The 14,076-nt window shown below is 49.2% G+C and overlaps 1 protein-coding gene across 8 annotated transcripts in view; it reads left to right on the top strand.

Annotated features, from left to right (window-relative positions):
- Positions 1 to 13,026, top strand: part of DOK4 (docking protein 4) — a 47,326-nt gene extending 34,300 nt beyond the window's left edge. For 2 of the 8 annotated variants that reach the window (XM_019497258.2, XM_059713684.1), the window contains exons 4-10: positions 31 to 145; positions 2,945 to 3,064; positions 3,479 to 3,686; positions 4,354 to 4,494; positions 6,566 to 6,704; positions 9,731 to 9,854; positions 10,318 to 13,026. In XM_019497258.2, the coding sequence (XP_019352803.1) occupies positions 31 to 145; positions 2,945 to 3,064; positions 3,479 to 3,686; positions 4,354 to 4,494; positions 6,566 to 6,704; positions 9,731 to 9,854; positions 10,318 to 10,445 (975 nt within the window). In that variant the 3' untranslated portion in view covers positions 10,446 to 13,026. Of the gene's footprint in view, positions 1 to 30; positions 146 to 2,944; positions 3,065 to 3,478; positions 3,687 to 4,353; positions 4,495 to 6,562; positions 6,705 to 9,730; positions 9,855 to 10,317 lie in introns of all 8 variants that reach the window. The other 6 variants (XM_019497261.2, XM_019497266.2, XM_019497263.2 and 3 more) reach the window with 6 other exon arrangements.
- The last annotated feature ends 1,050 nt before the right edge of the window (positions 13,027 to 14,076 follow it).

Raw genomic sequence — 14,076 nt, 5'->3', positions numbered from 1 at the left:
GGAGCTCAGTACAGTGTGCTCCCGCTGCAGGTCACGGAGATCAGCAATGTGAAGTGCATCACACGGTTGCCGAAGGAGACCAAGAGGCAAGCTGTTGCCATCATATTCACTGATGACTCAGCCAGGACTTTCACCTGTGACTCAGGTAGGAGGATGTCCCCCATGGTCTTTGACTCTGGCCTGCAGTGGGCGGGGTGCAGGGTTAGGGTACCAGCGAGGGGGGCAGCAGGGTTAGGGAGGGCTCTGGATGTTGGAGATCTTGGGTTCTGTTCCCAGCTCAGCCACTGATTTGCTGCCCAGTATTAGGCAGGTCACTTGGGTGCATTTGCATTGGCTCCATGCTGCTCTTGAGACTTGCTCTGTGGGCGGGGGGGGTGTGGCTATTTTTCAGCAGCACTAGTCTCAAGCCTGACACAGGACCAGTGCAGGCATATCCTTCATCTCTCAGGGCTAGACTTGCCAGTGATGCCTGCATAGTGGGTGTGGAACCCCCTTTGAGAACCTGGTCCTCATTGCCCATTGTGCTGTCCATAGGGAGGCTGATAAGCCAAGGCCCCTATATATTCTGAGAGTAGACAGGGTTGTGCTCTAGGGTGGCAGCTTTCCTCTAAACTGCTGGTGTTCACAGCCCTGTGGTTGCAGACAGATACCTTGGAAAACATGCCCTATCTGTGACTGACAGGTGTGCGAGCCCCTCATCTTTGAAGAAGTCAGTCTTGCTTCCCCATTGCCTGTGAAAATTAAGTTAACCCTTTAAATGGCAAAATGAACTGTATTGCTGCTAATCCTTTTAGCAACAGCCATCTCAAGGGCTTCTCCCACCAACATAACCCACCCCCACAGCTTTCCAATTCCCCAAAACCCAGCTATCCCCTGTTTTGCAGCCAAAACTTTCCATTCCTCATGAGTTGTGTCTATGATATGGTTGATACAAAATCTGGTGAACAAATGAAAAGATGTGGGGAGAACATAAGGTAAACTGAATTGAATCTCTACATAAGTAACCCTGGGTGACTGAACTGATTGTATGATTAATTTTCCCATTTTGTTAATTAGCCCCCTTCGTTTGGAATGTAAATGAAGCTGTGTCAGGATGTTGCAGCCTGTTATGGAATTCAGGGACCTTTCTACAGCATTAGGTTCAGCTTGCTGAGGAGGACAAAGGGACTCCATTACTGATGATGATGAGTCCCTGCATTACTGCAAGGGTTAATCCTAGCATGTATGTAAGGTGCTGTAGGCAGGGTATTGGATTGATCTCCTTTCATCCGATGCTGGCTCCTGCAGGGCTCTCTGGCAGCCTAGACAAGCCCTGGCCTAGAGGGAGCTCCCTGCCCTCAGGAAGGGAAGAGAGCTCCCTTGGTGTCATCTTGATTTCTGAGGCCTCTTATCATTTCGCAGCTCTAGAGCTGCTTCTGGATGGCTGGGAGCTCCCTAGCTCTCATGAGCTCAACAGTGCTGAGCTGGGTCAGTAGCTGGTCAGATTTCCAGGTACTTAGTATGTGGTGCTCTTTCCTCTGAGTGTGTGCTGAGCCACTGTCTCAACATGGCGTCATGAGACAGACACCACACTGTTGTCACGAGAGTTACTCACAGACCCAAGGTCCTGATTGCTTGTGGTTGTTAGTTATCCCATGAATTAGGGCTGCTTAAACCTTTGATCAAAATCACAAACAGACCTTGCTGGTTTCTACTAACCTAACCCCCCTTGCCATTTTCCTCTCTCCTTTTTGAAAACTGCAGTGTCACATTTCTGGTGGAGAACAGCTCCATTGTTCCACCCCAGAAATAGCTACATATTAGGGATGATCAGATTTTCCCTTTCCATCCTTGGTCAAAACCCTGAAAGCCTCACTCGACTTCCGGTTGTGAATAACCTCTGGGACACAAAGACCCACATCCTTAAAGGGACTGAAGTGCCTAAGTACCTTTGAGGAGCTGGGCACCAACAGCCTGTTACAGTAATTGAAGATTTTCCTAAGCAGGGCCTCTAGGATCTGATCCATTGCACAGTACTCTGACCTTTAGGTGAAGCACACTCCGAGCCAGCCTTTAGGGAAAATGTTTCCCTAGACAAACTTGTATTTTGGCATACCCACCCAGTGGCACTGCTGCAGGCAAGGAGCAGGTGGGTAGGGAAGCAGGGCACAGTCCATCAGGGAGATGGTGTGGCATGGTGCTGCTATCTGCACTGCCTGACTCAACTCCTCCTGAGCAGTGGCTAGGGTGGGGTGGGGAGTTGGCCTAGGCACTGCTCCTTCTGCCTTGCCTGGGAGAATACTGCTGTTAGCATGGGCTGCTCACACGTGTGTGCATCCACCCCCTACCATGGCCGCCCCCCTCTCCCTCGCCCCAGACCACAACTGCCTGGGACAGTCAGCCATGTTTCCCACCCCTAAGGCTGACTCTGGGCACACTCCTTAGGGGAGAGAAATTTGATAAGAGAGGGCTCTTCAGACAAAGCAGGTAAAGGTGGAGCTGCTACCAGGAGCTGGCAACTGAATGCAAACAGATTTGGTTCAGGTTCTTAACAGTGAGGCTAGCCAACCACTAGAACAACTTGTCAGGGGTATTGGTGAATTCTCTGCCACTGGCCATCTTGATGTCAAGACTGTGTGTTTCTCCAGGAGCTGTGCTGCAATGTCTGTAGTTAATACCAGAAAGTCCTAGAGCCCATGTTATGCAAGAGCGCAGACTAGCTGCTTACAATGGTCCCCCTGGCCTGTGATTCACTCATGATTTTTTTCCTCTGCAGTTACATGGCTCCACCTAACAGGGCACCTTTGTGCTCCTATACAAGGTGTCATCTTAGTTTGGTAAAATGAGACCGCAGAGCATTTGTTAGCTGCTGTAAGCTTGGGGAAGGAATTCCTAACTGCTGTGGAGTCTGACTGCCAGCTGTTGTGGGGGTGGTGCTGATGGGTGTGCTACTTGTACCCTGCAGAACTGGAGGCTGAGGAGTGGTACAAGACTCTGTCCATTGAGTGCTTAGGAGCACGCCTCAATGACATCAGCCTGGGGGAACCAGATCTCCTCGCACCAGGGGTGCAGTGTGAGCAGACGGGTAAGAGAGCTTGTGTCAGTGAACAAATTGCTGGGTAGGAGTGGAAGGGGTAGAAGGCAGCCAGGAAAGGGTGCACTCTGGGGAGGGGGCTCTACTTCCTCCCTCTGAGTGGCTGGTACTGGGATGGGCATCCTGTGTTTGAACACCCTGAAGGAAGTGAGCATGGAGGAGTGTGTGCTGGGATGGGGGACTTAGGCTCATCCCCACCCAGGGGCAGGGTATGCATGTGTGGAAGGGCCTGCATTCACACTGGAGTGGAGGACCCTGGGATGTTACCACTTTGGGCAGGATGGAGAGGCCTATGCCTAGAGAGTACCTGGACTCATCCACACACCCCCATCCTTGAAGATGGGGCTGATGCTGAGATGGAAGCCATAGAGGTAGTGGCTGTGGTGACCTCATCCTGCCTTTCAGCTGCCTGTCTCCCTGCAGACCGGTTTAACGTGTTCCTGCTGCCGTGTCCAAACCTGGATGTCTACGGCGAGTGCAAGCTGCAGATCACCCATGAAAACATCTACCTCTGGGATATGCACAACCCCCGAGTTAAGCTCGTCTCCTGGCCCCTGTGCTCCCTGCGTCGCTATGGACGTGATGCCACCAGGTTTACCTTTGAGGCTGGCCGGTAAGATGCTTCTCCCTCCTTACACACAAGGCAGCTATCTTAGTCCAGCAGCCCTGTTCACCCTGTGGGGGAGTGAGGGCATTTAGGCTGTACAGTCAGACAGGGCCATACAGGCTCTGCTTGTCCTCTTGTGCCTCAGGTGCTTGTGAGGCTAAGTAGATGGGTTGCAAGAAGGCCAGGCACCTAGGCAGCTAGAAATATGTCTGTGCATGTGTTTGAGGAAACTAGAAGTGAGGGACTGCAAGAGATAGGAACTGCATAGGTTTACCCCTCATGTTTTGTGCTTGTGCACCTCCAATCTGACCTGCATCCAGACCTGCCCTGGTCCTCCCTTGCATAGAAAGGAGGAGATATAATGCTGTGTAGTGGTTTTATGCCAGGGACAAACCTTTTACTCAGGGGCAATCCCATAGTGATGGTGACTCTGTTCAATTACAGCCTGTGGCAGGATTTGAGCTGGGATCCCTAGAAATCCACAGGCAGTGGCAGGACCTCCCTAAGCCACCCATGTTCCTCCCCCTTGAAGGTTCATATCAGTATAGTTTGTAAACTAATTTGGATCGACCAGGCCTGACTATTAGAGACTTAAATTAATTACCAGCCACAGAGAAAAGAAACATGATCTCTCCCTTTCATCCCACTGACTCATCACCTTGGGTTTTTCTAGAAAGAGGAGGAAAAACATCTCTTCTCCACGCAGATTACAGCCTACCCCCAGGGCCTTTGAACTGGTGTCACTGCAACCAAAGCTGCTTATTTCTTCTGGCTGCAGTTCTTCAGGGAGCAAGCATCCTGTCCTGTCTGCTCTGTGAGCATGAGTGATCTATTTCAGGGCAGGCATCCCTCAGCTCCCTGGCATGGGTCACAGCTCCTTAAAGTTAAGAGGAAACAGACTATTTATTTAAACAAAGATTCTGTTGCTGTTCCTCAGATTGTTTCAGCTTCTTTAAAGGCAATGAACCCACTTAAGCTACTGAAGGAGTGCCTGCAGGGCTATGGATAATAGGGGTTCTGTGGGGCTACTGGTGAAGTTGGCTTCAGTGTTACATTTACATTAGTTTAAAAAGCTGATCACAGGACCAGGATTCCTTTAGGGAAGTGGTTCTCGGCCTTTTTAACCTCAGGAAACCCCTTGGAAAATTCCAGCTTTTAGTTTTCACTCTCTTTTTGGCTACAGAAAAAATAGAGCAATTTTTCTTTGCCAAAAAAATCTGAAAGACCACAACAGGGCAGGATGTTTTTAACACTGTGGATTCCTATTTCAAAACTCTGGTTTTGTCCAGTGAATTATGCTTGCACACCTAAGAGTGCCAACACTGCATGGCACCCCATGGAACCCTTGAAAGGATCTCAAGGCACCTCAGGGTGCCATGGCATTGTGGTTGAGAATAACTGCTTTAGAGTTTTATCTGAGATGGTTGTTACTTGGGAAATGGGCTTTTTGCTAAGAAGTTTAAGCATATGTTGTTTTAAAAGAAGCCTTTATTATGCATGTCTTTTTTGGGGGGCCCTTAGCCTGAGGAAAGAGGAAAGGCCTAAATTTTCCACAGGAGTTTTTTGGAAGCCCAACTTAAGATGCCTTGGAGGCCATGGTTTTCCTACAGGACTGGCCTCCTACTCTCTGAAAACCAAACCCCTCCAAGTGATCTCAGACTAATGTAAAAATTGTGATCCACTGTTGGAAAATATAGGCCTGACTTTGAACAGTGCTGAAGCACCTCCCCCCACATCTGCAACCATCCAGAGCAGCAGTGGTTTGACACCTCTGAACAGTCAATCCAGCAGAATGCATGATATCTGTGTAGTCCTGGCTATCCAAGAGAACTGTATTTGCTGGCTTCTTGTTCTGCTGTACAGAGGACTAAGCATGGTTGAATGATGGAGAGAAATGACTGATCTAAAATTGACTTTGATGTTTCTCGCTGTTCCACTCCAGTGCCACGTTATGAGACAGTTAATATCAGGGCCTGACTTCCCCGTCTAACGTGAAACCTGCCAAAAGGAGCATGACCAATGAAAGCAGATGGCTTGTTACTGGGTAGTTAATAAGTAATTATTGACACTGCTGTTGCCAGATGAGAGGAGCCCAAGAAACACTGGGACAGTTGAGCATCTTGAGAGAATTTTATAAGAGCTACTCAAAAAAATGGGAAAAAGAAGAATTCCTAAAAAAAAAATTGTCCTCTTAACCTGATTTTGACCACTCCTGACTAGCCTTTTTCAGTGTAAATAATACTACCAAACAGATTTTGGTTCAAGTTCAATAAAATACACCACAGTCCTTATTGAACGACCAAAATTGAACTAAAATCTGAGTAATAGAAATACACCCGGATGTAGCTTTATTATTGAAAAAAGAGAAGACAGTGCCTTCTTCATGTCCCATCAGCTCAAATGTGGAAAGATACCTGGTAGCTGAAGTATATCTGCAGAAAAGCATTCCTGCGTGTTTTGACAGATGCCTTAAAAATAGCTCTTCAGTCCATAGAACAAAACTGCTTTGTTTTCTGTGAAGAAAAGGATATCACTTGCAAATATTGAGCTGGATCCTTTGATTAAACAAAAAAATGAGGATGTTGGCTCCACCTTTGTTGCAGTCCCATCACTAAAGACCTATCTTAAGTATTCTGGGGTGCAAGTGAGGGTCAATGAGGCTCCTCAATGACAAGCGTATTTGTGAGTGTACCTGAGGTGCATGTGGGCAGTAGCGCACATGCATATTTGTAACATGCAAGTGGGTAAGCTGTAGAAATGGCTTGTGACCACACTTGAGGCATGTGGTACTTGGGCTGTTAGTTTATGATGTGCAATGCTAGAGCAGTGCACAATGTAGATACTGGAGCAGTGCACAAAGCTCTTATAATCCTCTCGCTCAGCAGGATGTGTGATGCAGGGGAGGGGCTGTACACCTTCCAGACCCAGGAAGGAGAGCAGATTTACCAGCGTGTACACAGTGCCACCCTGGCTATCGCAGAGCAACACAAGAGGGTTCTCTTGGAGATGGAGAAGAACGTCCGGGTGAGTTGCCTGGCACTGGAGCCCTTGGGCGTAGAGAGTAGGGGGATGGGTTCATGTCCTCAGAGGCATTGTTGATGTGTATTGGCAGAAATGTGCAAATTCAGTTTGAGAAGAGCAGCAGAAAGTCTTGCTGTACAAAGACAAGGCACTAACATGGTGAGATCAGGTACAGTGTGGCCCTATTATTCATGTGCTCTGTAGATTGATCCCTGTGAGGTCATGTTACAAGTGCTGACCCAGGGAAGGACTTCAGGTACCAAGTAATTTTGAATTCAAAGCAAAGGACATGTTTTAAACATGTGTTTTGAATTGGGGCTGCAGCAAAGACTAAACCCTTTTGTTTCCTCAGTTTAAGTCTGTGTTTAAGGCCACACTAACTACAACCTCAGCATTATGCTTAACAACTTCCCAGGGGCACCTCTCAGCTTGGAACTACTGAGTGCTCTTATGAGGTAGTTTTGAAGGTACCCAGCAGGGCACTATCAACCCCAGGTAAAACCCCTACAGAGCACACCACTTAGTATGGCCAGACAAGCGAGTGCCTCGGGTACCCAAGTGCCAAGCACCAGAGAGAAGCCCTTGCAAAAAGGCCTGACAGCACTACCAAGTTTGAATGATCTAATATTATAAAAGCCCAAGTCTGTCTGTCTGTCCGTCCCGCCCTCCCCGAGGCGGGCTCTGATTGGCTGACAAACAAGCATTCCAACAGGAGCTGCCAGCGCGGGGGGGCCAGGCCAGGCCAGGCCAGCCCCCCACCCCCCTGGAGGCGGGGGCAACAGAGTGGCTGGAAGCGGGGGGGCCGGAGGGCGAGGTCAGCACGGCTGTCTCCCCCCCAGCCCCGCTCCTCGCAGGTTGTGACGATGGGGAGGGGCGCGGGGGCAGGCCATCGGAGCTGGCGTCGCCGCCCCCCTTACTCCTTCCAGGTGGTGGGGGAGCGGGGTCTGGATGCGGGGGGGGCATCCGCTCTGGCCTCGGCCTGCCTCTCCCCACTTACGCCACTGTCGCCTGCAGGGCCCAACGTGGTGGCAGTGGGGGGAGGAGTGGGCCCGGGCCTGATGCGGGGGAGGGCCGGGTCACTGGCCAACAGCGGGGGGAACGGGCAGAGCGGGCTGTGAGCCAGGGCGGGGGTGGGGGAGCAGTGGGACCGAGCCCGAGCCGGGGGAGAAGCCAGCCCACTGCGGCGGTGGAGGGGGGGGGGAAGTGGGCCCGGCCTAACGCGGCAGGGAGGAGTGGGCCTCCCCCCTCCCCTCCCTTGGGCCTGGTTCCACTCCCCGCCCTCGGCCCCAAGCCTGCCCCTCCCGTTCCCCAGCCGCCGGGTCGGCCCGGACCCGATGCTCCCCCTGTCACGGAGCCCTGGTCCTCCCCCGCATCAGGCCCGGGCCCACTCGTCCCCTTCCCCCACCGCTGGCCCGGCCCTGCGGGGGAGTGCAGGAGCGGGCCTCGTCCCCCTGCTGCCACTGCTCCCAGCTGGGGCCCACTGCTCCCCTCCCCTCCCCTGCCGCTGTGGGTGTGGGGAGCCGGGAATGGGCCCGGATTGCGGGGGGCACATCCCCCCCCCTTCTTGACAGGCAGTTGGCTAGTTGAACTATAAAAGCAATGCAAGGGGTTGGGGGAAAGGAAATACATTCTCTACCCACCCGTGAGAATGGTCTGTTCTGTGGGCTCTTGTACATGGGTGGATATTGCCACTTAAAAGAGTGGTGCCACCCAAGCAAGAGTCCTGTCTGCCTAGCAGGGTTTTGCTGCTTCCTAAAAAGATAGCACTTGCCATAAGGAAGCCTTGCAACGTATCTTTAACTAAAGCATCTGAGCTTGTTTGTTGCATGTCCATGCTATCCTTTAGAAAATGCTGTTTCCCCAAGCCCTGCAGATTGCCACCATTCTTTGCAAGTGCATTTCATTCCTTGCAATAACCATCCTTCAGCCTAGTTAGCTGGAAGAGCACTAATAATTTAGTCTCTAATTACTCCAGCTGCAGACCACTCTGATTTGCAGGGCTTAGGGTCTGTAATGGAGCAGGCCATGGTCTCACCTCACAGCTGGCTCCTCCTATTGAAAATGTGCTTGCTCCTGCCTAGGTCACAGCACTCTTGAGTTTCTGCATGACTTTGTCAGGCTGGTTGCAGTTCCCTTGCTACTCCTGGCGGGAGGGGGGGATGTGCTGCAGATCTCCAGTCCTGTTGTGCCTGCCTTAGGGAACAGCATGGAGGGTTTCATCCTCTCCAAAGCCACTTGCTTCTGGATGAATCTGGAAGTGCTGCAGCCCTGTGCTCCAGTCCTTTGCCAAGTCTCCCTCCCACTTCAGAGACTTGGGGGAGGGAGGGCTTTGTGTGGCTCCTTTATTTGCCAAGGGCTTGATTTTCTGTCTGTAAGCAGTAAAAGGAATTAATCCAGGAGAGTCTGATCTTTCCTGATCCCAGCCACCTGACACAAAAGGGAAGGTCCCCTCACCTGACAGGATCAGATACCTTCAGACTTCACGGGCTGTTGGTAGAGGAGTCCTATCTCACCCTTGTTATTTCTCAAGCCAGCAAAGGTTGGTACTGGCCAGACAGTAGGGCCCCTGGCACACATTACATGTAAGATGTGATTAACCACGTTAAGGCAATTTGTGGTATGTCAATTCAAAGAATAAGATACCAAATTATTACACATTTTTGTATAATAATACCTTTGTGACTGGTTCCTATCATACCTTTAATTGAATGTGTGGCCAGGCTGGGGCTTCTAGCTGTGGAGTGCACCCCAGAGGCTGGGAGCCACCTGAGCTGACAGGGCTCCCTGCTGTGGGAACTTGCTACTTGTGGGTGCAAGGGGAACCTAGGATCATGATCCCAGGCTCCCCTGCACTGGCAATAAAGTGTGATGGGATCTGATGCTGGATCCCACAGTTACATCTGGCAGATCCCTTCATTTTCATGTCTCTCAGGAGCCTAACTGCATTTTCCAGAATATAGTGGAAAGCAATGCATTTCCCATTCTGATGTTTTCACACATTCCCTCCCTTTTCTGTGTCTCTGCCCCAGCTGCTGAACAAGGGCACAGAGCACTACTCCTACCCCTGCACGCCCACTACCATGCTGCCGCGCAGCGCCTACTGGCACCACATCACCGGCTCGCAGAACATCGCAGAATCCTCCAGTTATGCTGGTGAGTTTCTCCAGAGACCATCAGAGCAGCAGCCTTATGCTTTTCCTTGCCCCTTCTACCTCCTGGGCTTCAGTCACCTGATCTGCATTCATCCAAGCACTTACCTCATCTCCTAGAGCTTGCTTACTGCTCCATAGGCCCTGTACATAGCTTGCTTTTTCCTGCCTCAATCCTTTACCTGACAGGGAGCACTTGTGACGAGTGTAGGGAGAGCTCTGCCTAATGCGAGGCCCTCTCAGTCACTCCAACCTCAGCTTCTTTTTGTGGGCTACTGGGCTGGGTGTCAGAGCCATCTGCTACTAGTCACCCTCTCCCAGTAGGTAGCTCAGTGGTGAATGGTGCAGGAGCACTCATTGTGAGATTATTTAGTCTCCTTCATCAGTGGGAGGCAGTCTGGGGTGTGGTTTTGGTTCCTATGTTTTATTACAAAATAAGATGGTATAAAAGTCTGGTTTCTCTGCAGGGGAAGCGTACTCGGGGGCCCAGGCCAGCTCGGACACTGACCTCTTGAATAGGTTCATCTTGCTGAAGCCAAAGCCCTCCAAAAGCGACAAAAATGAGAGCAAAGAGTCTCAGTCTGCTTCTCAGTGAGTGACCCTTCTCTTGGTGGAGAGACCATGTTTAGTGGCCTGGCATCATGGGGAAAGGGGGTGCTGAAGTGTAGGAGACATGTGTTTTTTCCAGCACCCCCTCCCTCCTTTCCTGAGGGTGTTGAAGATGTGGGAATCCTCCCCCTTCCTTGGAGAAGTTAATGGAGCTCCTTGCCACAGGGAGAGAGAGTGAGAAAGCAAGACTTGCATTGAAGCAGGTGCATTCTCCTATGCCAGGAGATAGCCCCAGCTGTGCCATTCTACCGGACTGCGTGTGAAGGGGCAACACTTCGGAAGAAGATGACTCGTTCTATGTTTAACTATTTTATAAATATATATTGCTTATACATATTCTATAATAAGAGACTTTCCTTCTCACATGAATTCAACTTCCTTAGTCACTGAAGAGACTTTGGGAAGACACTAGAATTTTCTAAGTCTTTTGGGAGAGTCTTTCTTTTTTCAAGGTGGTGTCATGGGGCCTCCCACAGTCAAAACAGCATTTCTATTACAAAGAAATGCCCCACGATTTCCTCAGCATGGCTCCATGTAGAACTGTTTTCTCAAGTGGCTGAGGGGTTCAGGGCAATTGTTCAGTGGCAAATGAGTGCTGCAGTGGTACTCCAAGTACTGGCAAGAAAGCGGATGGTTCAGAAAGTCTCGTTCTCACTTGGCCTCTTCCTAAAGGCGCCAGAGGTACTCAAGCATCCCACATGCTTGTCTAAGTTGAAGAAAAGAGTTCCTTCCTGAACCCATTAGAGCTTTTCCTTGGAGAGAGGAACAAGTACTCACAAGCCTAAGCAACAAGCTAATTTTGCACTTCTTGAAGATGATAACACCCACACCCACACAGGAGAATTGTGACATCTCAGGAGAAACTGGTTTTCTTTCTGAACTGTGACTTCTGCACAAACTCTCCCCTGGCTTTTGGAGGGAAGATTTTCACCTGGCTGTGGGAGGCTGGTTGAGCCCATGGCCTGGGAGGTGTTTCACTTGATTATCTACATGCCCTCTGTTCAGATCCTAGTAACAGCTGCAGCATAGCTTTCCCATTTACAAGCCAGTTATTTTTCCATGCAATGGGGTGTATGTGAGGGCTGACTGGTTTTAGCACTGGCTGCGAACAAAACTGATGCCCTCAGCAAGTGGGAAAGGCCATGGAGTCATCCTAGCTCCAACATTGTTTTTTACTGCCTAAATCAAACTGCCCCATCTATCCATTTGGCAGAGTCAACCTTTTAGGGATGGCTTACTGCTGGAGGTAGGTCTGCTTGATCTCCCCAGGTTGGTCCAGTTCCACCTGGGGGCATCCTGCCTGTTGTCACACCAAACTTGAAATTCTACTGGCGGGAGATGACTGATTGATCAGAAATACTCATCTTTCCAAGGCCCCTCGTCACTGTCGCTTCCTTGTAGATGCTGATGGAGGAAGCCCCATTTTCTTTCCAATTACAAATCCAACTGTGTCTCAAAGCTAGTGTTCAGAGGGCTGCTTAGTATCAGGAGGCCAATTTTTTTTTTCCAGCCTATATGCTCTCCTGCCTCATTTGATACCAGTGGGTAACTGAAATGAGAATCAGTGAAACACCTTGCACACAGAAGTTGGTTTTAATATGATAAACTCAAAAGCAATTGATTTTATAGTTCTACTATTTATTGAATACCTTTTAAGAAGGGCTATCTTTTTATTGCAGTACAAACTTCGGTGTTTCCTTTGCTGTGTTTGTCTTTTTTTAAAGAAAAGCTCAAGGGTACTGTTTCTTTGGGGTTGGGAGCTTCACAACTGTAGGAACCTATGGTCGAATCACCTGTAAATACTGTGTCTTGGTTCTGTGTAGATGATATATAAGAGGGTGGGGACCTTCCAACCAAATATGCTGGAAAAGTCCTAGGACCTGATAGGACCAGCAACTGTCTAAATTGCTGTTCCAAACACCACTAAGTGCAGTGCTCTTTTCCCAGTGACATTTATCTGGAGCAACAGGAACCAGATGAGTTCAGTCCTAGCCCCCATACTCTATGGTACAGTGAGTAAAGTGAGTTAATATTTGTACTTTTTCACAGGCCAGAGATGATGTAACCTACTGTCATTTCCTTGCCTAAACTTCAGTCTGGCTGTCACACAATTGCCCTGGATATTAGTTTCCACTTTAGGCACTAGGGTATAATCTGTGCTTCATTCAAACAACAGAAGATGCAATCCTCAGCTGCCATAAGCAGCATGGCTCCCACAATGTCACACCAATATATGGCAGCTGGGGATGTGGCCCTGTGCCTTTAAAATACAACTGAAGGGAGACTTTTTGTCTCTGAAGTGTAAAACAAGAAGCCAAGTCTTGGGCCAGTCTCCTGGTAGGATAACCCAGATGTTTGTTGGCATGGAGACAGAAAGCTTAGAGCTGTAAAAATGCTGAGAGGTAAAAGCTTGAACTGGAGCAAGAGGAAGCTAGGCTGTCTCAGGATTACACAGTGCGCAGGTGAGTTAAGCCAGGAAAAGACAGGATTTAGCATTTATTGCCAAAAATGTTTTGTTTGGGTTTGTTTTTTTTAAAGGAATTGCTCAATAAACGAACCTTACTGTTCCTGCCTGTCTGTCCACAATCCTTGGATGTTTGGGAGGGATGCTTTGCATTTGTCTAGCTTGTCCTGCCATTATTCTTGATCATCACAGGACATTTCCTAATGCTGTGAGGGCAATACTAACCCATAGCTTTGTGTGAAGAGCTACTGCACCAGCAATTCTAATGAAATTAAATGAAACTGTAAGAGTAAGGGGAGAAGACAGACCTAGTTTGGCTTTTCCTTCCTTTTAGTGAGCTGGCACTTATACCTCAAAGGGGAAAGAAAAGGCCATAACTTCCTTCTTCTCACTTGCATCCCACACCTACCTCCCCATTCACCCAAACCTCAGTCCATTGTCCCACCAGGAAGTTAGTGGCTTGCTCCCTGCAAGACAGAAGGCTTAGCACCACTTGGAAACAGACAGCAGGGGGCTGTTTCAAGGTAGTGAGCAGATGCAGTCAATGTGTGGCACTGCTGCTTTACCTAATGTACTCTGTGGATATGCCTTTGTCTAGGGCAGTGATTCTTGGCCAGGGTCTTGATACAGTCTGACCTGCTGGGATCTTGAATACTTTGCAACAGAAGAACGGTTCTATTATTTTCCTGTTGTCAGATAGTGAAAACCAAGAGCTGGCATTTTCCAAGGGAGTCCCTTAGGTATAGGGACCCTCTCTGGACTAAGGCCAGCAAAGTCATCCTTGTCCCACAATTAAGCCCTCTGCGCTGTGGAATACAAGCTAAGAGGAACATTTTAAAGGACTTGAGAATTACTGAGACGTGTCAAATCCTATGAGAGATTCTGAAAGCTCCTAGTGTCATATATGTAATAAAAAATCATGCTTACAGTAAAGCTAGATAATAAATGAATTAAGATCTTCATTTAATTTTGGTCCTAACTGCTGCTTTTGGATAATCTCAAAACAAGCTTAGTTTTATCTCAGGGACGGGCAATTAGTTCGGGCAGAGGGCTGCTCAAAGAGTTTTGACAAGTCATCGAAGGCCGCATGACAGGCAGCCAGGGGCAGATAAATATTAATTTTCTAAGTTTTTTAGGGACCCCACAGGCCGGA

The sequence above is a fragment of the Alligator mississippiensis genome, chromosome 10, assembly GCF_030867095.1.
Source record: "Alligator mississippiensis isolate rAllMis1 chromosome 10, rAllMis1, whole genome shotgun sequence".
NCBI classification, from domain to species: Eukaryota; Metazoa; Chordata; order Crocodylia; family Alligatoridae; genus Alligator; species Alligator mississippiensis.
Note: the sequence above shows the minus strand (reverse complement) of the source record. Positions and strands in the feature narration are given on the sequence as shown.